The sequence below is a fragment of the Cricetulus griseus genome, chromosome 4, assembly GCF_003668045.3.
Source record: "Cricetulus griseus strain 17A/GY chromosome 4, alternate assembly CriGri-PICRH-1.0, whole genome shotgun sequence".
Classification (NCBI taxonomy): Eukaryota; Metazoa; Chordata; class Mammalia; order Rodentia; family Cricetidae; genus Cricetulus; species Cricetulus griseus.
This window is the reverse complement of record NC_048597.1, coordinates 1189353-1215628: the sequence shown is the minus strand read 5'-3', so window position 1 is coordinate 1215628 and position 26276 is coordinate 1189353. Positions and strand designations below refer to the sequence as shown.

Genomic DNA, 26276 nt, shown 5'->3' with positions numbered 1-26276 from the left:
ACTGAGAAATGAGGGAAAATATAGGAGACTAAAGTAATAAAAAGAGAAAGGGAAAAAGAAATTTGTCTAAGAATGTCTAAGAAAATCAGAGGAATAAACCAAAGGTATATAGAAAGTTGTAGGGGTTAAAGCAAGTCATAGAAGGTCAGAGAAAAGGCTGTTAAGAAAAAAAATGTAAACTGTTTGCTATGGTTTCTCATGTCTACAAATAACAAATTTTAAAAATTGGTAATAGAAGTTAAATTTTTTACCATATTAAGTTAATTCTGTTTAAAAAGTCCTGTATATTTCTCAAGTATATATGTATACTTGTTTTAAAATGTTCTGTTTCCTGGCATAACCTAAGTTCTGTTACAAGCATGTAGCTACACAAATGGTGAGTGTCACCACCATTTTGTAGCCAGCCACATGGCACAAAATGACTGGTAGCCATTTTGCTAAAGTTGAAACAACAACAACAAAAAATACTTAAACTGCCATCTTGACTAAAGATGACCACATGGAAATTAGAGGTACCATCTTAGAAACAAGTTTTTCAGTTAAGATTTAAAATGTTAATGCTTCTATATATTACAGAAAGACATTAAGGGAATTTAAAATTCTTTTTTTAACCGGCTTTTTTAAATGTTTATGTTTTTTTAAAATGTCTTTTTATTAATGTTTGTACTTAAAGAGCTTCAATTTAGAATCATTTTTAAGCAAAGCCTGACAATGTAAAGTTCTTGTTTTATAAAAGATGCTAATCTATTATAAGATGTTACAGTTTATGTTTTCAGAAGTTAAGTTTAGGGCATTGGTGGCACACGCCTTTAATCCCACCACTCAGAGGCAGAGGCGGGTGGATCTTTGTGAGTTCAAGGCCAGTCTGGTCGGCAGAGCAAATTCCAGGACAGGCTCCAAAGCCACAGAAAAACCCTGTCTCAGAAAGAAGTTAAGTTTAAGCAAAGCAGCTAAAATGTGTACATGTAGCTACTGTTTAAGTCATATAAGGTAACTCTATGCAGTTTTAAATTCAGCTGTGCTAAGTTTCAAATATTTTAATAACTTAAAACCAGTTGTAGTCAGGCTAAAAATTAATTACAGAAATAAGACCTCACCTAGCCACCTGTGTGTTTAGGGCAAGTAACTAAAACAGACAGACAGACCTCTAATGCTTCAGAGACCTGAAGAATATGGCATTTAAATTATTATCATTAAAGTTTATAATATCAGACAGACTGCCAGATCCTGACAGAGACCCAAAGTCTCCAAAGAAGATTATGAGGCACCCCAGTTCCTGCACCTGGACCAGTGAGCGAGATGCTCAGATGTGATACCTGCTGCCCTCCAGGACCTGGCCAAGACTGTGGACAAAGCTGCTGGACACTGGAAAATTGATTGCACCCCCTTTGCCTAGACAAAACAAGGTCAGTCTTTTCCATGTCCCTCTTCCACAGAGAGAGAGAGAAAAAAAAACTTCTCACCTTATAGGCCTGGCGAAGATTGCTGTTCTTTGAGACATCTGTCTCCAGCGGTAATGGAGAAACTTGGGTATGGCTAACTGTATAAGAACTGGCTTCTGTCACTTTTTAGTAGATTTGGATAAAATATACTCTTCTCAGATCTCTGAAATATTAATGGTCATCAGCTTGACAGCATCAGACAGTCAGATCCACTATAGACTATAGTCAGTATGTTAGCTGATAAAATAGTGACTATTTACTGTTCAGGCACAAGCTCACGGTTTTTAGGTTTATTTTGGTTGTCATCTAAGTACAAACTTAAAGGGCTTTTCATCAGGCCAAAGGCACCTCTGTCCAATCCATACCTGGCTCTCTGGAAAGAAGAAAAGTGTACATGTTTATAGCCCAAATCTGTAGTTTTTGCTAGGACTCAAAGTTATAAATATGTTCCTGCTGTTTGGACAGTTATCCAGATATCTGCTTTTTCTGCACTGTGGGCTTCAGTAAATAACTTTTAACCTCTGTTCCTAATTTAAATATGTCTTAAACAGGTTTCTGCTTCTGGCAGACATCTGAGTATCAGTTGCTGACAACAGGCTGTTCTAAGTAGACTGCAAGCCCTGGACTTGCTGTGGATGTGAACCAGTCCAGCTGATGTGGACACCCCCTGTCTCCACAACAGAGTCTGCCAACAGCCCCTGAGGGATTCCCCATTGCCTAAATTCCTTTTTTTGCTTTTGACTAGCATTTCAACCTTCTGGGGTCCCTTACTTTGTCCCAAAGTCAGCAGGAAGTAGCATGGGAAAGAATTTGCCACCCATTTTCCCTGGTTAAAATGCTAAGTCAGAAGGAACTCCCTTGCATGGGGATGCCAATATCTCTCACTCCCTGATGGCGGCGCTAGGGAGACAGCAATTCCATGATTGGAATTTCCAAAAAGGAAAATGGCGGAATAAAGGGACCACCTCCCCATTTCGACAGCCATGACAACAACACGTGTTTGCCATGACCTTGTCCTAGTCACTAGAAGTCAGATGCCTGCCTCGTGGCAAGGAACCAATCAAAAGTTAGCTGGTGGTGCTATGCTTTATGGCTCTGGGTGTGCTTTACGGACAAGTGCACAGCAATGATGCTCAGAGCATAGCAACCACCCTGGGAGGGCCTATAACAACCAATTGGCCAATCAACACAGGGCAAGCCCTCCAAGCCTGGAGGCACACCAATCCTGAGCCTGTGCATACCCCTAGACACTCCTCTTACGCTGCCCTACAAGATCTCTCTGCATCCCCTTTGAGCTGTCTTTGCTAGCCATCCCGCCATGGCGGGTGGGTGAAAGACCCGAGTTAACATGGGGTTAGCTCATTAGACAACAATAAAGCCTCATGCAGTTTGCAGCAAGTTTTCTAATCTGCCTGGTGATTGGGATGAGTTTTCTGGGAGTCTAACAATATGGAGAAACAAAAGACCCAGGATAGCCAAAACAACCCTGCACAATAAAGAAACTTTGGAGGCATCACCATCCCTGACTTCAAGCTCTATTATAGAGCTATAGTTCTGAAAATAGCTTGGTATTGGCACAAAAATAGACAAGTAGACCAATGGAATCGAGTTGAAAACCCTGATATTAACCCACACACCTAGGAACATCTAATTTTTGACAAACAAACCAAATTTATACGCTGGAACAAGAGAACATCTTCAACAAATGGTGCTGGCATAACTGGTTGAAGACATGTAGAAGACTGCAGTTAGATCCAAGCCTATCGCCTTGCACAAAACTTAAGTCAAAATGGATCAAAGATCTCAACATAAACCCAGCTACACTGAACCTATTAGAAGACAAAGTGGGAAATACCCTTGAATTAATCGGTACAGAAGACTGCTTCCTGAACATTAATTACACCAGTAGCACAGACAGTGAGATCAACAATTGATAAATGGGACCTCCTGAAACTGAGAATCTTTTCTAAGGCAAAAGACACAGTCAGCAAGACAAAACGGTAGCCCACACACTGAGAAAAGATATTCACCAACCCCTTTTGACAGAGGGCTGATCTCCAAAATATACAAAGAACTCAAGAAGCTAGTCTCCAAAACACCAAAAAATCCAATTAAAAAGTAGGGTACAGAACTAAATAGACAATTCTCAATAGAGGTATCTAAAATGGCTGAAAGGCACATCAGAAAGTGTTCAACATCCTTAGCCATTAGGGAAATGCAAATCAAAATAACTCTGAGATACCATCTTACTCCTGTCAGAATGGCTAAAATCAAAAATACCAATGACAGTTTATGATGGAGAGGATGTGGAAAAAGGGGAACACTTCTCCACTGCTGGTGTGAGTGCCCACTTTTACAGCCACTTTGGAAATCAGTATGGCGACTCCTCAAGAAAATGGGAATAAGTCTACCACAAGATCCAGAAATTCCACTCTTAGGCATATACCCAAAAGAAGCACATTCATACAACAAGGACATCTGTTCCACCATGTTCATAGCAGCACTATTTGTAATAGCCAGAAACTGGAAGCAGCCTAGATGCCCCTCAACCAAAGAATGGATAGAGAAAATGTGGTACATTTACACAATGGAGTACTACTCAGCAGAAAAAAACAATGGAATCTTGAAATTTGCAGGAAAATGGATGGAACTAGAAGAAATCATTCTGAGCAAGGTAACCCAATCACAAAAAGACAAACATGGTATGTACTCACTCATATGTGGATTTTAAACATAAAGATTATCAGCCTACAATCCACACTGCCAGAGAAGCTAGTATACAAGGAGGACCCTAAGAGAGACATACATGGTCCCCTGGAGAAGGGGAAAGGGCCAAGATCTCCTGAACAAATTAAGAGCAAGGGAAGGGGGGAGGGAGCTACGAGAATGAGAAGGGGAGAAGAGGAAGGATGCAGAGGTCATGAGGGAGCAGAAAGGTTGAGTCAGGGGAAGAATAGAAGAAAGTTTATGCGATGGGTAGGGTTTTAGTTGGGGGCAGTGCTAAGGGAGGACAGGAGGGAGAAGGGAACTGGGATTGTCATGTGAAACAATCATGTTTCTAGTTCAAATAAAAAGACTTCAAAAAAAGAGCAAAGGGATACTGCAATGCTAGAAATAAAAATAAGTCTGAAAATTTAGAGTGAAATTCTGGTGGACTTTGAGAGAGAAGATCATATAGACCAATAACACACACCTTATATCTTTTCCTCAAAGAATTCTCACTGGAAAAATACTTTAAGTGGTGGAGACATTTATGCAGAAGAATTACAAGACAGACATTGGGAAAGGATGATCTATTTATTCCTATCTGGCTGGATATGAGCCTGTGCATTATTTAAAAGACCTAATGAAGATGGAAATAAAGGCTAAGTGCATTTGAATAACATTAAATCTTGGCTTCATTGGGGAAAAAATGAGACAACTTGAAGTGTTACAGCATGTGCTGCTCTGAGCATGCCTGCTACAGGGAGTAAGAGCTTGCCACTAGCCAGTCTTTGCACTGAGAGGTCCACAGACCCACGGACTGGCACTCACCAGATGTGAGGAAGTGGACTTCAGTACAGCTTCATTGAATCCTCTGCCCTCTCCTTTAGAGTCATCAATACTCCAAAGAGTGAAACATAAATCAGTGTGTGCAATCTGCAATTGGTAATTCTCTTAGCATAAGGTATGCACCTTGTGACCTTGTGCAGCGGCCAAGAGATAAACTGTGTTTGGTAATAAAGAGCTGTCAATTTTCTGTGGCCAGCTGGGGCCGAGCAGGGACAGTTCTAGACTTCATCACAAGAAACAGAAATGTTAAAGCATTTTGTAAGTCTCAGACTGGATTTCTAATGATGTTAACACCCAGGTAACCTTCCCTATGTAATGGGAAGCTACATCTTACTGTTTATATTGGGAAGCTATGCCTAGCTGTGTGCCTGGGTGCTGAGTTTGTGGGAGTAACACTTCAGAGAACAGCACAGGAAGCAGGTGGTGAACCAGGTACCTGCTTCCTCCCCCTCTCTTAAGATTTTATGATTACAGAGATATCACTTGTCTGGGTGTCTGAGAAATGCATGTCTCAGTGCCCTGTGACCTAGCCAATGGGGGCTGTAGACCAATGGCTGACTCTCTTTGCTTCTTTATACAGAAGACGAGAAATATTGACATATAAGATTGTTTGTGACCAAAGAAAATGAGCTTGCAAAAAATGTGGAATGTAAAGACCTACAATTATATTCAGAGTAAATTGTTCCAAGAGCACATTCATAACTGGCTATCAGAGTAGAGGGGATGGATCAGGTGGATTGAAGCACAGCGCAATGGGGAGTCTCTGTTCTCTTGACCACAGTCCAGTGGAAGGCTGCACACTATTCCTTCTCTCCTCCAAGGATCAGAATGTGTACCTTTCATCCTTGTGGAGAGACGGTGTTTCCTTGAAGAGTGAGCATTTTTACCTCAAAGAGAAGTTTCCTTTCCTTGAAAATAGTTGGTAGGTTTTGGGAGTATCCCTTAGTGACAGACTATGTTGTGGAGGTGTAAAGATGAAAAGAGTCTTTTATCCCAAACTTGCTTTTGGTCATGGTGTTTATCACAGCAACAGAAAGCAAATGAAGACCCCGATGATCACCAGGCTCTGGTTTCTAACTCATAAGTGAGGGGACATTCAAAATAAGGAGAAAGGAAGGAGAAGCCAGCCTTCTCTTCCACAGGCTGTTTTCCTTCATAGGCCACGTGTGCATGGGGATGCAGGCAAATGCTGTGTGTAAGATTATTAGTCCCTGCTTCAGACTTCCAAATGAGGATGTCAGTTTGGAGTTCTGGTTAATCTATGGGGCTTCTGGTAATGTATCAGTATTTATCCCTAGTACAGGAATGGGATAAACTTTGGGATCCCATTACACATAGAGGGATACTCTTCCAGCCTAGACACACAGGGGAGGAGCTAGGCCCCGCTCCAAATGATATGACAGACTTTGAAGATCCTCCAAGGAAGGCCTCCCTCCCTGGGGAGCAGAAAGGGCATGGGATAGGGGTTGGTGGGTGACAGGGGAGGAGGGGATGAAGAGGGAACTGGGATTGACATGTAAAAGAAGCTTGCTTCAAATTTAAAAATAAATAAATAATAAAAAGATTATTAGTCCCCCTGAGGATTGTCTGCCAATCACAGCTGCAGGCATGGATAGCTTCCCAAGGTGCTCACATTTCTCAGGTAACCCTCCTCATATACTGTGCTCTCAACGCCCCCCCCCCCCATTAAACTCTTCCTTAACACTGCACCACATACCAAGCACAACAGGATCTAGGTAGTTTTCTCTTCAAATCTGAAGTTATGTTCAGTGGGTATTTCAGCCACCTCCCCTTAATTCCATTTATTTTCTGTGAAGAAACTTATTCACTTTAGATGATGAAGCTTCCCAGGAGCCTTCTCAGAGTTTTCTCTTGGCTTGGGAGGTAGGTAGGGCGTGGTTTGGCACTCCTGTGTCCTGGTTGCAATTGTGTATCTAATAGGAAGGAATTGTTTCTTTATACCAGAGACTCAAAACTGGCCCTGTATTCAATTAGCATAAAATCTAACTGTGAGGCAGTCACATTCAGCACTTGCTGATGTAGCCTGTGGCACTGCAGAAGTGGAGGTGGCTAGATATGGTGGATGCCACCTCTGCTTTGCAGTGGGACTCTGAGAAGTCCTGCATCGGGGTCTGTTGGCCATGCTCTCCACCACGCATGTGCTGGATAGTTTTATGTCAACTTGACACAAGCTAAAGTCATCAGAGAGTAGGGAACCTTATTTAAAAAATTCCTCCATAAGATTGGTCTATAGGCAAGCCTATAGGTCTTTTACTTAAATAATAATTGATGGGGGAGGGCTAGTCAATGACGGGTGGTGCCATCCCTGGGCAGATCATCTTGGGTTTCATAAGAAATCCCACTGAGCAGGCTATGTAGAGCAAGCCAGCAAGCATCACCCCTCCATCGCTTCTGTATCAGCTCCTGCCTCCAGGTTCCTGCCCTGTTTGAGTTCCTGTTCTGACATTTTTGGAAGATGAACAGCAATATAGAAGTGTAAGTCAAAAACGAAGAAAGAAAAAAGAAACACCCCTTTCTTCCCCAAGCTGTTCTGGTTTTGGTGTGTTATTACAACAACAGGCAATAGAAACCCTAAGATAACACACCTACAAAAAGTCTTTCCAAATATTTGTATTTGATATGGCTGCTTCTACCCACAAGAAAACCACTAGAGAGTTTCTGGAGAAAGAACGCAGAAAAGGAAACCTGGAGGAACAGGGGGAGAAAGGAGGTGAAGTCCGTCTGGACTCTGGACTGGTTGAGCTGGGAGCCTCTCTAGGTTAGACAATGGCTGTTGATCCTCCCTTCCCTGGCACTCAGTCTCCACCCCGCCAGCTCAAAGGAAGGAGAAGGCTTCTGTGACTGTCAAGATTTTTCAGCTGTCAGTGGAAGGAGATAAATGCATCGAAACCCCTTGCTAGTTACGTTTCCAGCCCCTTCCAAAGAACTCATTGCTTTATGAGGCCCATGGTTCTCCTACTTGGGAAGCAAACATGGCCGCCTTTGTTGTATGGTTAAGATTATCACTGGGTTTTCAAGTTAGTTTCCTACTTGGGGGATAGGGAGATGTCACCATCTACTGTTCAGAGCCTTGAGACACCTTGCTGGGTCAACTTAGGATTCTCGTGGCATAACCATGCTTAAGCAGGGGACAGGGACATTGGTGTTAATACCTGCACTAGGCTGTTGTGTTCTAGAAATATAGCAGCACAGAAGAGGCCTAACCATGAGATAATTCTGGATAATACAGAGAAGGAGCTGGTACAGTGGGAGCTCTGGGTAGCAATTACAAAGGCAGGAAGATGGACAGGTGGAACTCTGACTGGGCGATGGCCTTCCTCAGCCAGGCTTCTGTTAGAAGCTTGATTCAGAAGAAGACAAGAACATAATCAGATTAATTGGTCCCAAGGACATGGCCAAGACAAGACTTAGAGATAATGCAAGTTCAAAAAATGCAGGTTCAAGAATGGGGATTTGAAAAGACATATCAAAGCAAAGTTCATAGGGCTAGAGGTCAAGGTCAGAGTGTGACCATCTCTTATGTAAAGAAAGGGGCTAAGTGCTGTGACAATGAATGGATGGATGCTTGTGCCTAAGGCTGGAAACAGTAGGACCTGCAAAAATGATAGGTCCTTCAGGGAATCCTGAAGGGCCAGCAAGCTGAGTCACCCCATCTGGGCCAAATGGACCAATTTCCTTTGTTATCTTAAAATTAAGCACCCCATCCCAAGGAGAGTCTTCATTGTAGGCCATGTTTGCATTTGAGCATTTCTCTTTTGGAGGAAGAGGAATTTGTCTGCAACATAAGACAATCTGTCTCTTGTCAAACAAGGAAGGAGTGATCCCAGTAATTCACCAAAGTCTGAACTTAGGGTACAAGAGACCATGTCCTACAGCAAACCTGTTCAGGGCACTCAGGCATGTCCTTTTCTCTGTGATCCTTATACTCTGAGATAGAGTCTTTATGTTTTTGGAAGGTCCCAGGGAATATAACCTTGATATTGAGCAACAGGGTTTGACAAGACTAAGGGAGAAAGCCTGGGACTAGTCCCATGATACAAGGAGACTCCAGAGAGAGTGGGTGACTTAGACATTTTAACAAAGTGTGTGGAGCCCAGCATTTGTTTCTAGTCTAGAATTTGTATGGTGACATCCAGATGACTATGCTGCAAGTCTGGCTTATTTCTATGGATTTCTTGACAGAAAAGCTTCCATTAATCCTATAAGGAGTCTGTAGCCTAAGGGAAGACTCCTGCTGGTGGGTTGACATGGAGTGGAGACAGGTTTCTGGTGATGGGATGTAAGTATGGTCAGGTGGGCCACCCTTCAGGAGTCTAGAAGTGTCCAATCTCCAACACTTTCTCCAGGGTAGGAGTAGAACAGAGTGAACTCAAAACATACACCACCAAATATGGGCAGACTCTTTATATTTCCCAGGGAAATCTGGTGTTAGAGAGACGAGTACCTTAGGTGAATGGTCATAAGAGCTGGAAGGATACAGGGAAGGGAAGAAGGAAAGTACAGCTAATGGGAAACAGGCAGGAAAAGAAGGGTCCCAGACAAAAACAACTCAAGGGGGAAAGGGTTTATCTTGGCTTATAGTTTCAGAGGGTCAGTGCTCACCATAGCTAGAAAGATATGGAAACAGGGAGGAAAGCAAGGAAGTAGAAGCAGGAAACTGGATGATTTCAAGCATCCATACCCAGGAAACATAAAGAGAACAAAAGTGGAACCAGGCTGTAAGCCCTTTAAGCTCCTCTCCTAGTTCTTACAACCTCCCCAGATCTCTGGGAACCAAGTGTCCAAGTACATGAGCCTATGAGGGATGACTCACAACTATATCTCAGCATTATCCTGGTTTGTACACTGTGTATGCACCAAGCAAAAGAGACACGGAAACCTAAATGAAGCATGTTCTGACCTCCCCCACAAAAACAAAACAAAACAAAACAATGGGAATGGGCATGTAATTGCCAATTCCTAATTGAAGACACCAGCTATAGTACTGATATGAAACCCTTATATTCTAATGGTTCACTGGTCTTTGAGTCAACCTTGAAACTTATAAGTCTCCAAGTTTTCCAGAATAAGTTCTTAGAAATGTGATTTCTTTGTCAAAATCATTCATGCAGGAAGAAAATTCAAAGGAGCCCAAATGAGGCAACAGAGATGCTCTTGAAAATAGGTGTGGGTGGGTGGATGGGGTAACATCATTAGGGTGTCACCCCTCACAGCAGTAGTGCTGGGGCAAGAATGGGCAGCTCAGTTCAACAGAGAGAGGGATAAACCAGAGTCCCATGTTCACATGCTAGCACAGGTGACAGGTGACACAATGGTTTAAGCCAGTGGGAGGAGCTTAACCTTTTAACAAGCCATGTTAGGCATCTGGCTAACTACAGAGTAATGATGACTCTGGCCATGACCGTAACAACAGGCAACATGTGCTGACCAACTGCTGCCAAACATAGTAACAAATACTTTCTAGGGGTTTTCTCACTAGATTATCACTTCCCACCCCAAGTCTGGAGACAGGGTCTCACTTTGGTACCCAGGCGGTCCTAGAACTCACTATGTTGCCTAGAACTTGTGGCTAATCCCATGAGTCAGCCTAGCGAGTGCTGGGACCACAGGCATGAGTCACCACAGTTGGTTTTAAGCATCAGAGGTGTATTAATCTCTGTATTCTGTTTTGCATGGGAGGAAATAGGCTTACACAAACAGAGCAGCTTATAGCAGGTATACAGCAGATAGTGCCGAGATGGGTTTCCTGACTGATGCTGTCTATCCATTCCCTTAGACCCTTGCATGGCTTCCTTTGCTAAAACAAAATCCAAAGCTAATGGCATTTTACATACCAGCCGCAGGGTTTTGTACTGGAGGGCAGAGGCATAGATCTACACTCCTCTCCACTTCCCGGGAGACACGTCACAGCAGACGGAATAAAGAATGCTGAGAACTGCAAACTCAGTTTTGTGAGAACTAGGAAAGAGCTATCCAACAGCATGACCATCCATGAATATTGAGCAGAGGTGCAGACAGTGAGATGGGGAGGATTGGTGCTGCCATCTTGGCCAGCAAAGTAGGGTCAAATTTGATGAGGAAAAATCTACCTGAAGGAGTAGCGTGTACAGACTAGGTGTGAGCTTCAGAATCAGACAGGCAGCTTTAAGCGAGGGACCATGTGCTTGTATGAAGCAATTTCTTTCTAGTCACATGAACTTTTTTTTTTTTGAGTATTTTTCCAGATTCCAAGGTGTAAGGATGGTATTATAGGAAAAAAATGGAAGAAAGGATGTGGAGAGCTGTGATACACCACGCCAGAATATGGCGCTGGTTTCCACCTTCCACCATCCCAAGGGTGAGCGCTCTCTGGAATAAACAACTCCTTATTTGGTTTGGTCTAAGATTCAAACTTGCATCAGCAAATGCGAGCCTATCCGCCTTAGCTACCTGGCGTTCTGGGGCTGGCTGGCAAGAGTGCTTTTAAGCTGTGGGGGGCCTTTCCCCAGGGTCAGAAGAGTGTTCAGTTTCCTGAGTAAACTGCTTAAGGAAGAGTCTCAGCGTTGCGTCTTCCTTGCTGGTCAAGGCGGTCGCGACAAAAGGAAATTTCGCCAGAAAAATATATGTGAGTTACATGGATACTAGATAGTCATTTGTCTATAGAGAGTGAACTGTCAGCCATTAAAACTGTAGGGAGAAAGCAGAGAGCAAAATGATGCTGTGAAAGACAAGTTGCAGAGTTCACAAAAGAGCAGAGGTTTTGCCAGAGAAAATAATAGAAACTGGAAAATATCAAATTAAAATGAGAACACATGAACAATGCATCAGACAGAAAAGTGACAGCTGCAGGTGACGAGGGTGATGTCTGACAATGGAATTGGAGATTATGGAGAAGAAGGTTGAAGGGTATGAAAAAAATAAATATTTATAACAAAAAAATCACAAAAATTCTAGAAATAAAAAATGACTTGAGTTGAGATTAAATAATCATACCATATTTATAGAAAAAGTGACCCCCACATGGACAGCAGCAGGGAAATGATGTGAATGTCTTGACTTCACATTGACTACTTGGTACACACAAGAAAAAGACCAAAAACAATGCAGCAACATCTTCTTCCGCAACAGGCTATGAGCCACCAACCGACCAGGTGGCTGGTACTTTGTAGTGAAAGGGTAGATGGAAGAGCTTGGATGGCTCTCCCAGAAAATGTTGTGCTGAGGGAGCGGAGGGGAATAAAACTAACGCAGGGTGGTGGAGAATTGAAGTGGGTCTGTGGTACCAGGTTAAGATGAAGAATAGAGGAGACATAGATAAGGGGAAAGTACTCATCAGAGAGAGAGAGAGAGAGAGAGAGAGAGAGAGAGAGAGAGAGAGAGAGGAGAGGAGAGAGGAGAGAGGCAGACAGACTGAGAGACAGACACAGACATAGAGAGGAAATAGAAGAAAAGAGAAAGAAAAGAGAAAGGCAGAGGGGAGGAGGAGTGAAGGAAGAAACAGTGAGAGAGAAAGGAAAGGAGAGAGAAGTAGAGGAGAGAGAGACAGAGACAGAGACACAGAGAGGAAAGTAATAGAAGAAAAGAGGAGATAGACAAAGAGGAGGAAAACAGAGCAAGGAAGAGAGAAAGGAAAGAAGAAAGCGAAAGGAAGAGAGGCAGAGAGGAGGAAGAACTCCAGAGATAGAGAAAGGAATAGAGAGAGAATGGAGAGAAACAAAGGGTAAGAGAAAAGGGAGAGAGGAAGAGAGGGAAAGAGGAAGAAAAAGTGACGAAGGAAGAGAAAGGAATCCCACAGGAGAGAGACAGGAGGTGCCGGGGAAGGAATGGGAGAGAGCAGAGGGACAAGGGGAGGAAGACAGGAAAGGAGGGCATTTAGGACATAAGGCATGGTTGCCATGGGAACTCATGGCTGGTTCTGCAAAGAGAAACTCCTTCCCTCATTCCCGGCCCCAAATCTGCTCCCTGCATGGTCCATTTCTCCTCCTCTCACAGCTCAGGGCAAAGACTTGGGCACATTTCCAATGCCCTCTTTTCCCTCACACACATCCAGTCTGCCAGCTAAAGAAAGCCAGCTTCCAACACCTGTCTTTCTACCCTGCTTCAAGCCTCATTGTGACATATGTTTCTGAGCAGGTCTAGTGTGTTTCATGCCTCTTTCCCATCTGCTTTGAGCATACACCAGCACCAGTGTAGTCCTGTTATGGCATGGATTTCTCTGGCTGCCTCTAACTATACAGAATAGCGAATGCATCATCACCACCAGAGCAGGAGCCCATGCCCCTTGGCAAAGCATATGCTTACAATGATTGACAGAGGAGATAAACCCTTGCAACATCCTGTCACCTACTTTGATCCAGACACTGTGTCCCCTTGATGTTTCTGGAACATTCCAAGCATCATACCTGTGATGGCTAATCTTGATTGTCAATCTGATTATGTCTAGAATTAACTAAAACCCAAGCTTCTGGGCATGAATATAAGAGATTTTTTTAGGAGCATTGGTATTAGCTTTTCTTTGAATTTCTGGTAGAATTCTGCACTGAAACCATCTGGCCCAGGGCTTTTTTTTTTTGGTTGGGAGACCTTTGATGACTGCTTCTATTTCATTAGGGGTTATAGGTCTATTTAAATTGCTTATCTGTTCTTGATTTAATTTCGGGAGGCCTGCCTTTTCCTGAGAAATTATGGAGGAGGGAGAGGTAGGGGGTGGCATGGAGGGGACAAAGGGGGACAGGAGGCTGTGGTCAGGCTATACAATTAGTTAGTTAGTTAATAATTTAAAAAATTTCTTCTGTGAATATGAGTATTCGTATGTCTGGGCATAATCTGTGTGCTTGGTGCCCACAGAGTCAGAAGACAAAGTGGATGCCCTGGAACTGGAGTTATGAGACACCACATGGGTGCTAGGAACTAAACCAGGGTCTTTTGGAAGAGAAGCCAGCACTCTCAACCTTAGAACCATGTCTGCATCCCTGTGCTCTGTTACATTTAAGGGAGCTGGACTTTTGTCCCCACTGACTACCCTGATTATTTGAAACAAATTCCATTGTCAACATAATTTTTAATGTGGTGTCTTTATTGCTTTATCAAAATAGTAACACAAACATTCTTCTACTAGACTGGAAACCATTAAGAATCAGGCATAAAACGAAGCCTTATTTTTGTTCTAGGAAGCAGGCACTACTTCACACCAAGGAAGTCTGTGCAAATGAATAAAATGCTGGCAAACTGTCAATGTGTCTAAAAGCTATAAAAATTGTTTACTCTCTGAGGCAGCAATTCTACTTACAGAAAATAATCCCAGGGGAAAAATAAACACATCTACAAAGATCAATGTAATGGAACACAGTGTGACATTTTCTAAGAATAAAGAGCTGAAGAAAAGCAAAACCACGGTGAAGTACTAGAGACACCTGAAATCCAGTAAGATACTGTGCGATGGCATGTCAGCATGCCTAAGTACAGCATAGCTTGCTGCTTCCTTTATGGTGTGGGTGAGCTGACCAGGGAGCCACGGGGATGCTCCCACACTGGTTAGTGATGAGTTCCTGGAAAGAACATTGAATGGAGCAGACCCAGGTCAGGGAAGCAGCCATTCCTCCCAGCCCTTCCCCCATGGGGATGTAGAAGTTGCTCTCTAGCTTGGGAGCCCTCTCTTGAGGGAGAAAGAGGCTTGGGGAGAAATGGCATAACCCCCTAAAGGTATGAGGTTAGGGCCTCTGATAACTTAGGCAAGCCTGTGAGAGAGTTTGTCATTTGTGATGACAAGGACATGACCAGAGGACATCGGGTTAAGTGAATATGGATGAACTGAGACAGCGTTGTAGAACCTCTCCAAGTTATGGAATGTAAAGCAACTGGAAAAGTAGAGTGGTGGACATCAGAAGCTTGGAAGGGAGGCTAGGGCAAGACTGAACAACGGATTTCAGATCTGACTGGAAAGGACAGAGGCATTTTGTCTTTCTGTTTCACTGCAGGATGACTCTGTAGCAACAATCTACCATTCATTTCAGAGCAACCAGGGGAAAGGACTTTGGAGAGTCCTTATTACAAAGAAAGAACGGGGGACTTTGCCAGTTCTGATACGACTGTGACAAAGCATGTAAATATGAAAAGCACACATTGTATACTACATGTTTGCAGTTACCTGTCAATCAAAAGCAAAACTTAAAAGCACTAATGAAGCTCTCTACATAGGGGGAAAGAGTAACTCTTGTAAATCTTTGTAAAGCTCCCCTCTTTCATTCCTCAAGACAGAGTTTCTCTGTATAGTCCTGATTGTTCTAAAATTCACTCTGTAGATCAGGCTGGCCTCGGACTCAGAGATCCTCCTGCCTCTGCCTCCTGAGTGCTGGGATTAAAGTTGTGTGCCACCACACCTGGCCTGTAAACTTTATCTCAACTCTGGCCATGCTAACTTGTTAATATAAACTCACAAAGATGTTTCAAAAGGCATACTGAACATTAGTTTCTGGTGCCACACACACACACACACACACAAACAAACAAACAAACAAACAAAAAAGATCCACAGCATATAATTACAAGCCAGAGGGGATCACATGATCATGTTACAAACCATATCTGTGCCTATCTGTTACTGAGGACAAACCTGAAAGCCCTGACTAAAAGCAACAGCAATTGTTCCTTTGTTTTTTTTAAATCATTCTGTTGTTTGTGAGATATTTCATCTTCCTGGAGACTTGTTTTTATGGATTCCATTTTTTCTCCAATAATCTGAATTGTCATGGGAAATTTATAGATGAAAAAGCTACTGTGATTTAATGTGCCTATCAGTGATGGGGAAAGAGAAAATGAAGAGGAGGCTTACCATCCTAACCAATCCAGGGTTGTGTATGTAGTCTGTACAGAGTGTGTTCACAAACAGGACCCAGAGATGGGCTGGGGAACACCAGGTCTCAGAAAGTCCCCAAAGGGGGAACAGAATTATCAGTTAACAAGGAATGAAACATTTTAAACACAAATAGTAATCTAAGTATGCAAATGAAAAGGGGAAGTAATTTTCACTCACAAGAGTGTAAAGATCACACACAATGAAAGAGATCTTATCTATTGAAGAGAGAAAGGGACACACACCCCAGCAGTGTTGGGGGCAAAGTCCCCTTGGGTAAGACAGACCAAGGGCCTTCCATGGAGCCATGCTAGGCCACTTCTATAGTTACTTGCACAAAACAATAGCAATCATGGACACTGAAATGGGTGGAAAGAGGTTTATTGCAGGGGTGCAAAAAGCCTGGAAATAGCATCAGGGAGAAGCAGAGAACGTGTGTGTGTGTGTGTGTGTGTGTGTGTGTGTGTGTGTGTGTGTGTGTGTGTGTGTGTGTGTGTGTGTGTGTGTGAACATTAAAAATAATTTTGATGGTATATGTCAAAGAAAATGTTCACACCATCAAGGACGCTGTGGATAGAGCTAAATTAAATGTGTTTTGTTTGTCCATTTCAATGTATTAATGCAACATGGGGCTCTAGATATGGCTTAAAATAAGTCTCAGGGGAAGAAACTCTAAGTAGCAGCTTTCATCTTTCAACAAGGTGATTTCCACAGGTGGAAGAAAAGCTACCACAGGGAAGGGCTCCCCCTCTCTCCCCTACTTCCTTCTCTTGCTCTCCTAGTCACTACTAGAAGGCCTTTTGCCCTCTCAGCCTATCTATACCAAGAAGGTGATGGCAACTTCACCACTTGTTTTCCCTTCTACTGTGGTTATTTTCAAAGGAAGAAAATAATGTATTGTAAAAAGAAATGTCTAGAATGGAAAACTGTAGTTAAGTGAACAGGGAACCAAATACACTCATGATGATTAAACATGAATAACATATCTTCACTGGTTGGGGGAAGATCATGACTGACTGACTGACTGAATGGTTCATTTCTCAATAGATGCTTGGTTCTCCGTGGTTGGATGAAACAATCAGTGACTGTAAATAGAGTTTTTGTGTTCCAAACATTTGGGAGTTTCTGTGTTCCAAACAGTTGGGGGACCTTGCCTGGAAAGTACTGTATAATGAATGGAAGTGATTTTTCTGATGTCTAAAGTGGTATTACCTTCAGCCTCCACAGCATATACTGTAATTTAACAAATGCTTGACACATGATCTACATGATCTACAAATGGGATGGAGCCATCATCCTCTTGAAGAGGAAGCATGGTGTGTTAAGTGTGGAAGTAGGGAACTCCAGTCACTCACCTGAGGACTGCCTCTGAAAGCCACACCCTGAGGGTGACAACATGTAGTGTTCTACCAGATAAATCTAAAAAGTCAATTATTTTAACTTCAGTTCTCGGAAAACACAGAGTGCCAGGTATCTAAGGAATAATTTCCAGCAATGAATAATTCCAACACTGTTGTCTCCCAACTTGTGTTTGTGTTGTCAGGAGTCTTTGAGTAAACCGTGGTCATTATATTGAAGGGAAGGTGATATTTTCCCAGGTGTTGAGAGTCCTTCCAAGGACATGTTAGGGGCACTTCCATGATTAAGTCCTGATCGATCCACTGGGGTGTATATGAGATGGGTTAGGGTGAGAGAGGATGACGTATCTACCTGCAGGAAATATCTCCAGAAGGGCAAGTACTGTTGACAATACACTGTATGTTTAGCATGCACTCAGCAGTCAAAGAAACTTCATACCTTTTGAGAATTTCCACACAATTGTAGGCACAGGATAACCCTCTGCAGAGCAATTGAGGATCACTGCTTTGCCATAAATGCCATCCTGGTCCCGGGGCTGCACCACAAACTTAGGAGGAACTGCAAAGAGAAATGTTGTCATTCAGACAGGGCCACTGATTTAAAGTTGTGATTTTTATGAAACAATTATCTCTGTAAACCGTCAAATGAAAAGAATGTTTCACACAAATTCAAAAGCAATAGCTGTTTTCCCTGAGCTGCTCAGGGAAAACGGGAGAAATAGTTTGGGTCCTGGTGGGTCTTCTATGAATTGTTTTTAGTGGGATTTTTTTTTTTTCTGTAGGTAAACTAGTCTTTCACAGATTCGAGGAGCATTGGTAAACGCAAGGGCATGTGATACTCAAGACTGTCAGGAATTCACTCCATACAGAATAGAATAGTATCCAGTATATAAGATGTAATATATATGTTGTTCCCCAAATTGTACTTATCAAGGATGAGTGTTTCCTTGGTTAGGAACTGTTCAGTGTGTTGCTGAGGACTTTCTCCTAGTAGAAGATGAAAGAACTGACAAGCATCCCCTAGAGGTAGCATCGAATATGGCATGGTGATGACCTTTACCCCAGATGGCTCACCAGGACATATGAGCCACTCTTTCTGATATATTAGCACCAGGCACGGCCAAAGCAGAACCACAGAGGTTGGTTGATGGAAGGTGCCTAGAGTACTGGCATCCCATGAAATTCAGACCCTAGTTGTGTAGTGAAATGCCCTCCCCAATAATGAAATTGATGACTAACTTATATGCCATCCTAGAGCCTTCATCCAGCAGCAGATGGAAATAGAAGCAGATACCCATAGCTAAACACTGAACTGAACTGGAAGCCAGTTGCAGAGAAGGAGGTGTGATGAGCAAAGGGGTCAAGACCCCATGAATGTGGGTGTCAGTGAGTAGGCCTCAGAAATCTATGGGGCCTCTTATAGCAGATCAGTACTTATCCCTAGCATAGGAATGGACTTTGGAAGCCCATTTTACATAGAGATATACTCCCTCAGCCTAGACACATAGGGGAGGGTCTAGGCCCTATCCCAAAGGATATGACAGACTCTGAAGACCTCCCCCCATGGAAGGCCTCACTCTCCCTGGGGAGCAGAAATGGTATGGGATAGGTAGGGTGTTAGTGGAAGGCAGGGGAGGAGGGGAGGGAGAGGGGCCTGGCATTGACATGTAAAACAATTTTGTTTCTAATTTAAATAAAAAGTGGAGAGAAAAAGAAATAGGGCCAAGAGCATCTCATCAAAAACAAACAAAAAAAGGAGTTGTTTCATTTAGTAAACTCAGATGCCCAGCATTAAATTAAGTACACCACACAGCAATGGGATTGGAGTATTTGTAAACTGCTTTGCAGTTTTGGTTCATGTAAATAACATTTTAAGAAATATACATTTGATCAGATATATGTGTACTTGGAATGAATTAATAAAAGACAAATGCCTAAAGGCCAGGAGATTATTCCTAAGAAAATACCAGAGATTATACAAGGCTATTTTTTCTTTTGTTCTCTTATTTCTTCTCCTCCATCTTTCCTTCCTCTTTGTTTTTCTTCTTAGCTTCCTTTTTAAAAATATTTATTTTTAAAATTTATATGTATGGAAATTTTGCCTGCATGTCATGTGTTCAGGGACCAAGGATGTCAGAAACAGACACTGGACCCCTATATTTGGAGTTACAGATGGTTGTGAGCTGTCGTGTGGGTGCTGAGACTTGAACCAGGGTCTTTTGGAAGAACAACCAGTGTTCTTAATTGCTTAGCTATCTCTCCAGCTCATATTGTTAGTTTTCTGTTGAGACAAAGTTTTGCTATTTAGTTCAAGTTGGTTTCAAACTCTCTACCTCCTGCTTCTGCCTCCCAGGTTCCAGGATGACAGAAGTACTGCCTTGTATACAATCACACCATCCCTAACTTTCTAATAAAGATGATCAACAACCTTCAGGGTAGATTAAAAATTGAAACACCACACTAGACTCCTGGTCCATGGTGTGTGAGACAACTCCCCAGCTAATTCTGCCAAGAGGAACTGCTGCTTTTTTACTTGATGAGACTTCCAGCTGGCACACTCTCAGCTATCACTCATCCATGACCCTCCATTCGATTTGGCTCTAAGCTAAGAAATTCTGCTTAAAAACTCATCAAAGATGTCTATATGGGGTATTAACACATGGCAAGTATAGTGTAATTACAGATGGAAATGGTCCCTGATTAGCAGAATAATTCTCCTATGTCATTACTCGAGAATTTTCCAGATACTGGCAAGGATAGCCCGTGGTTTCCCTAAGTGAGCTTTTCTCTCTTCTGATTCCCACATTGATCCATGCTTTCATGAAAACCCAAGAGACAAATAAGCAGGTTTCTGATTTTTATGGTAAAGAGAATAATAACTAATGGCTCAATTATTCATAGACAATGCTACTTGAGACAACATGGAAGAAAATAAACTACCGCGCTTATAACCAAAGCATATCCTAACCTTTCCCATCACAGGGAGGATGGGATGAGGTTTGAGGTAGAGTCTCAGATTTTGTTTTTCTTATTATCTCCGAGGCTGTGTGTCCAGATGCCGCACTTTAACCATCACCTGTTTTGGATGGCTCCTTAGAAAGTGCCAGGCAGGAATTAGATCTAGCTGACCACCGTGGCAACTCACTTATAAAAGCAACTTTTACTGCTTTCTGCTTTCTTTGATCTTAATCTTTCCTTCTCTGCATCCCAACTGGGTGACTGTAGCCAGCTCCAATTACACTCTGTTCTCAAGAGAAATACAAATAGGTAAGGCAAGGGCAACATTGTCTCTTATCCTAAATGGCCTCCATTAGTCATTTTGCTCTGGTGCCGTGTCTGTCACCAGTACTCCACTTGAATCCCTTTTCCACCCAGTGATGTAAAGGATGCTTGGGAAACCACCATCTGCCCTTGACCATGATCAGGCCCCTGGGATGCTTTGCAGGCTCTTAGACAACTTCCCCTGTAGACTTTTCTGAAGCGATCCCCAAGTTCTTCCCACTCACTAGTCCCCTGACAGACTTGCTTTGAGTTTTCATTCTCTTCTCCTGGCCTTGGTTTGATGTATTCCTATTTGCCACTGCTTCTGTCTCGGCTGGAAGCTCACTCCTTCTCTGAACCTCACCCCCACTTTTACTTCAGCTGCTTGATATTGCTTCTCTAATTGACTGTCTCCCACCTCAGGCTCTGTACCCTGTGTGAACAGAGACTAAGTGTGGGGGGTTGGGTGCTGTTCTGACTACTGGACAGTCACTAAGCTTAGGGGAGATGGGGACTCTTCTGGTAACCACACGCTCTAGCCAAAAAGGTTGTTAGATCCTTCGCATCCCTGGAAGCCACAGGGTGACTCCCACTATATTCAGATGAGAAGGTCAAGGCTCAGACAAGTCAGCCATGTTTCCAGGATCACACAGGCAGTGCACATGCAGCAACATGGGCCTGGTCAGCCTACAGAAAGTTGTAGCATTGTCTGCACTCTCTCTTTCTTCCTTACACATCAAGGCCCGTGGAGTGCGTTCCTCTGTGAAGTCTTCTGTGATCATATCGAGAACACTGATCTCCCTGTTATCAAGGTATGTTTTGCTCTTGTAATTAATAGCCTGTCACTCTAAGACTCCAAAACCACCCTCTCAGTGACAGGCAATCTCAAGGCCTCTAAAATCCTCATTCTATTTCTACCTTTCCCTAGCTACATCTCAGACCCAGACTTTGCAGCATGTAAGAGAGAGACATTTCTCAATTCCAGTGAAAGATTAAAGTCACAGAGCAATTTGCTATACTTTTTTTTTTTTTTTACTTTGTGTGATGTGTTTCATCAATTTACTGTTTGCATCCTTCATGAACCAAGTGCCAGCTTGTGTTCTGAAGTTAATGGCTAAGACCCCAGTTTGCAGAAGGCTCTCTGGACAGTGACAGTGAACAGGAAGAGCCTCCATTTCACCTAAAAGCCCTATTTCCATTTATTCAGTACAAGCTGTAGCTAATGCAGTGATTAAAAAGTCCCCAAACTCAACTTGGTCATTGACATCAAAAGCTGGAATTCTGAGCACAGCTGCACAGTTTCCAGACCCCAGGAAAGGGCTGCCACTCATGGTGAGTGTGAACCTTGGGAGCATGCCCTTCCTCAGCTATGTTGTCTGAAGGAGGGGGAGAATGGTACTACCAGGAAGACAGCTTAAACAAACATCCAGGGCAGTGGTGTGCTGGCTGCTCCCTTGGGGAGGTGTGTCAAGTCTTCTCACACAGATCTGCATACAAGGGTCTCCAAGGGCAACAAAGAACCTTCTGCAATGACCCAGGACCCTGAGTCCTTCCTGCAGCCACCACCTGGGTCCCATGTCTCTGCTTTTCATGGGGAGCAGGAAATCTTCTGCTGTAGCTCTCTAGGCTTGCCAGCTCACCTCATTACAGAAGGTAATCCATGCTTATAATTGATTCCCATGGCCTTAAGACTTTCCTTGGGACCCAGGACCTTGAGCATGCAGTCAGGTCAGCCCTGCAGCTAACCCTGCACGAAAATTTCAATTTGCAGCATTGTCTGCTCTCTGCATCTCCCTCCCTTAGAGGCAACAGGCTTTCTAGAACATGATGTTTTTCTTGCTGTCATCCTATCTAGTGGCTGTTTGCTAAAACTTCAGGTTCCCCTCGCCTCGTTCCTCTTAGGAATCATCGCATGTGTCTCCTAAATCAAGTGAAGTAGCCCACTTTCCTTCTTCAGTGAAGGTTCTTGCCTCATTGCTGGATCTACTAGCCATTTCTGTCCTACTGACCCAGAAGCTGCCTAGAGCCCAGATGAGTTTCTGTCATCTCAGTGACTATACCAGGGTCTTGTAAGTATGTAGACTAAGTAGATAGTTGCTAATGACAGAGGAAGAGAGAAATGAAATAAAATTAGAAAAACATAGTCAATTTGAAAACAAGTATAAACCATTAGATTTACAAATGCCCATGGTTGTCTTAAGGATTCATAGCTAAGAATAGTTTATTTTATCTTCAGAAAGTAAAGCACAAAACACTGAAAACATCACTAGGGAGATTTATAAGAAAGCAAAACAAAGACTGCTGTGGATAAAGACTTTGTGACTGAGAAAGTGCTCACTGAACTTCATAGCCCATTTCTTTTTTTTAGTCAGATTCTGTCCTTTTGTCATTATCTTGATGAAATAATGAGATGAAAAATAGCCAGAAGGGACCTTGACATTAATTACTTGTAGGGTTGTTGTTTGTTTCATCAGATTGTTTTTTATTGATGTGCATGTGTATTTGAATGTATGTCTGTGCACTTTATGCACATAGCATGCCTATGTATGCACTTTATGCATGCAGCGTGTATATGTACACACTTAATGCATATGGTGTGTGTATTTATATACTTTATGTATACATCTATATGCACTCTGTGCATGTAGCCGCATGCATGTTTACACACTTTATGCATGTGGCATGTATGTTTATGCACTCTGTGCATGTAGCATGTATGTTTATGCACTTTATGCATGTAGCATGCATGTTTACACACTTTATGCATGTGGCATGTATGTTTACACACTTTGTGCATGCGGCATGTATGTTTATGCACTCTATATATACATATGTATGCACTTTATGCATGTAGCCGCATGTATATTTATACATTACATGCATACGGCATGTATGTCTATGTACTCTATGCATGCAGCGCTGGAGGCCAGAGGAAGCATCAGATCCTCTGGAGACGGAGTGACCAGTGGTTGTGAGCCTCCACATGGGTGCAGGGAATTGCACACAGGTCAACTGAAAGAGCACCCAGTGCTCTGAACACCTGGGCCATCTCTCCAGACCCAGCAGCCTTCAAACTCTTCACAGCGACTTGATTTTATGACAGGACAAAGACCTATCATGAAACCTGCATGATATAAATTCCAAAACTGGTTATGTTGTACTTTTTTGTTCAATTTTAATCAGAATAATTTTTTCTTGAAAATTTTTTTCACTTTTTCCTCCTTTCAAACCCTCCCATAAATGCTTATATGCTCTCTTTCAAATTCATGGCAACTTTTTTTTATTGTCATACGATGCATATATATGTATGTACATACACACACACACATATATATATATATATATTCATAAATATAACCTTCTCAGTCTATACAATGTTGTTTGTTATTGTATGTATATTTCCAGATCTGACCATTTGGTATTAGACAACCAATTGGAATGCTTTTCCCTTGGGAAGACTATTCATCCCATCCTCAGAATTCTTGTAGTTCTTCATGTACAGTTGAGTCCTAGTGGGCTTCCCTCATCCACTTTGGGATGTTTGCTTTGACCTTGTTCAGCTTACATTTAGGTTGTCATGGTGATGAGACTATGGGTATATCTTATGACATTACTAGGAGAACAATGGAAGCTGAAATGTCTGAGGCTTGTACCCTCACCCCTCCCATCATCATGGGGCCTGTGATACTCTGATTGCTTCATTATTAGACAAATGTGTGTTGTGGATTGAATGTGTTATGTGCTTGGGCACTGTGATCTCAGCTGGAGGTGCTGTTCTAGGAAGTTGCAGGGCTTTGGGGTGGGGGACGAGGCTGATGGAGGGCTATCACTAGGAAATGGGTCTTAAGTATTACTCCCCATGGCCTATAGCCCAGCTAGTCTCTCACACAGCAGCAGTGTGATAATTAAAACCTACTACGGTAGAAGCTTCCTATTACACACACATACACACACACACACACACACACACACACACACACACACACGAGTTAAAATAGTGTTACCCTATAGTGTGGCAACAGTGCTCCTACTATAGGCTACTAAACAAAATCACAGTACCGGGAATGGGTTACCTCTTTTGGAGTTGTTGGCCAGTGAGCTTATATAGACCCACATACCATAGGTTATTGCCAATGCTATTGGTTGCCCTCCAGACCTTGACAGTGAGACCCTATCACTGAAGACAAATACAGAACATGGAGATGCCAATCTGGTTGACACCTGGGAGCATCATCTCTGCTGGTTACCTTTCACAGTGCCAAGTGTGCCATGATTGCTAACAGAGGAGAAAAGCAATCATCAGTCTTACCAGGCTAGGAATCTTGGGAACTACAAATCGATGACTACCCTGGCAAGACATACTGACTGGTACAATTGTGGTTCAAACATTGTGGGAGTAACCAACTATTTTATGATTGTATTTAAGGCTCACCCCACAAGATGAAACCCATACCTGCATCATTATTGGGTCAAAATGGACATGATATTAAGCCAGTTCCTAATGGCTTACCAGTATACCCATAGATACCTGCATCTCTCAACTCTCAGAGAAGCTTGAGCAGTTAGTTGTCTCTGTGTTGATTTCTTTGCAGTGTCTGGTGAATGACATAGAGACCTACAACTGATCAAGGTTCAGAGAACAAGAAACTGAAGACTTCTCAGCCCTATTCAGAATTTATATAATGTTTCCTCTTCCCAAGGCTGAGGATGATTATGGAAGAGGGGACTGAAAGGCATTAAGAGTCAAAGGAAGAAGAAGAATATATAGAAACCATACCTTCTGGGTAACACAGGGCAACTCTACATAACTAACTCACAGTGATTGTGACAGGAGGGACCAGACCCATGTAAGCTTAAACCAGATCCCCCCCAAAAAAACAACAAAAATAAACAAACAAAACAAACCAAAACAAAAATGAAGCCATGCATTTCAGGTGCTAGGCAGGTGGGTGGCAGGTGCACAGTGGGTGTGCAACTGTGAGTTGGATTGGATGTGCCAGTGCTGGGAAGTCTCAAGGTCTGGGAGTGTGCCCCTATGTCTAGATAAAAGCTGGGTGAAACCACCAAATTCAAAGCAAAATGTTTTAGGGATTATACCACCAGCGCTGGATGGAGGGGAGTAGCAAGGAGTCAGGCGTGGCCCGCTTGTTTGATCGAGCTTCTGGCGGGCAGCTGGTGGCTTTCTCAAGGCCGGATTGGGACCGTGGGGGCAATTTGTCCCTGTATTGCCTTTAATGTTCTGGCCATGTGGGAACCAATATGTAAAAGGAGTTCTTAATTGGTCTAGATAATAAAAGGCTAGAGTCAGATATAGAGGGAAATGCTGAGATATCAGAGAGAAGGAGCATCCACAGCACACCTTACCTCCCTAACGTCTCTGCAGAGAAGAGAGCAATTTCCTGTTTGTCCCTGCTTATATCCTGTTTCTTCTCAGCTACATCACTTCCTGTCTGCCTTACAGACCTCCAGACCTCTATGGTTAACTAGTGGCAAGCTCCATTCTCTGACCCCCAGACAGGCTTTATTTGCACAAGCAAGTTATCACCACACAGAAACCAAAACCAAGACCGAGCATGGAGAGGGAAGGTGGGCATGAAGTTCTACTTCCAGCTGAGATGTTATTGGCAATTGATAGCTACCAGGAGAAGAACAGCTGGTTTTCTTTAGGAATGTAGTTCTTGTACGTTGACCACACTCTAGAGGAAGGCCACACACAAGAGAGTACACAGGCAGCACAAATGGAAGTTGATGGGTGTTAAGGAAAAAAGACTTCACAAAATTGGGTGGATAGAGAAGAGGGGTGGGTGGATC

The 26276-nt window shown here is 42.9% G+C and overlaps 1 protein-coding gene across 1 annotated transcript in view; it reads right to left on the bottom strand.

The window, feature by feature from the left end:
* The window catches only part of Dscam (DS cell adhesion molecule), a 504817-nt gene that overhangs the window by 210055 nt on the left and 268486 nt on the right, over nt 1-26276 (bottom strand). Inside the window, exon 10 of the mRNA XM_035443441.1 lies at nt 17644-17763. Coding sequence (XP_035299332.1) covers nt 17644-17763 — 120 coding nt within the window. The remainder of the gene's footprint in view (nt 1-17643; nt 17764-26276) is intronic.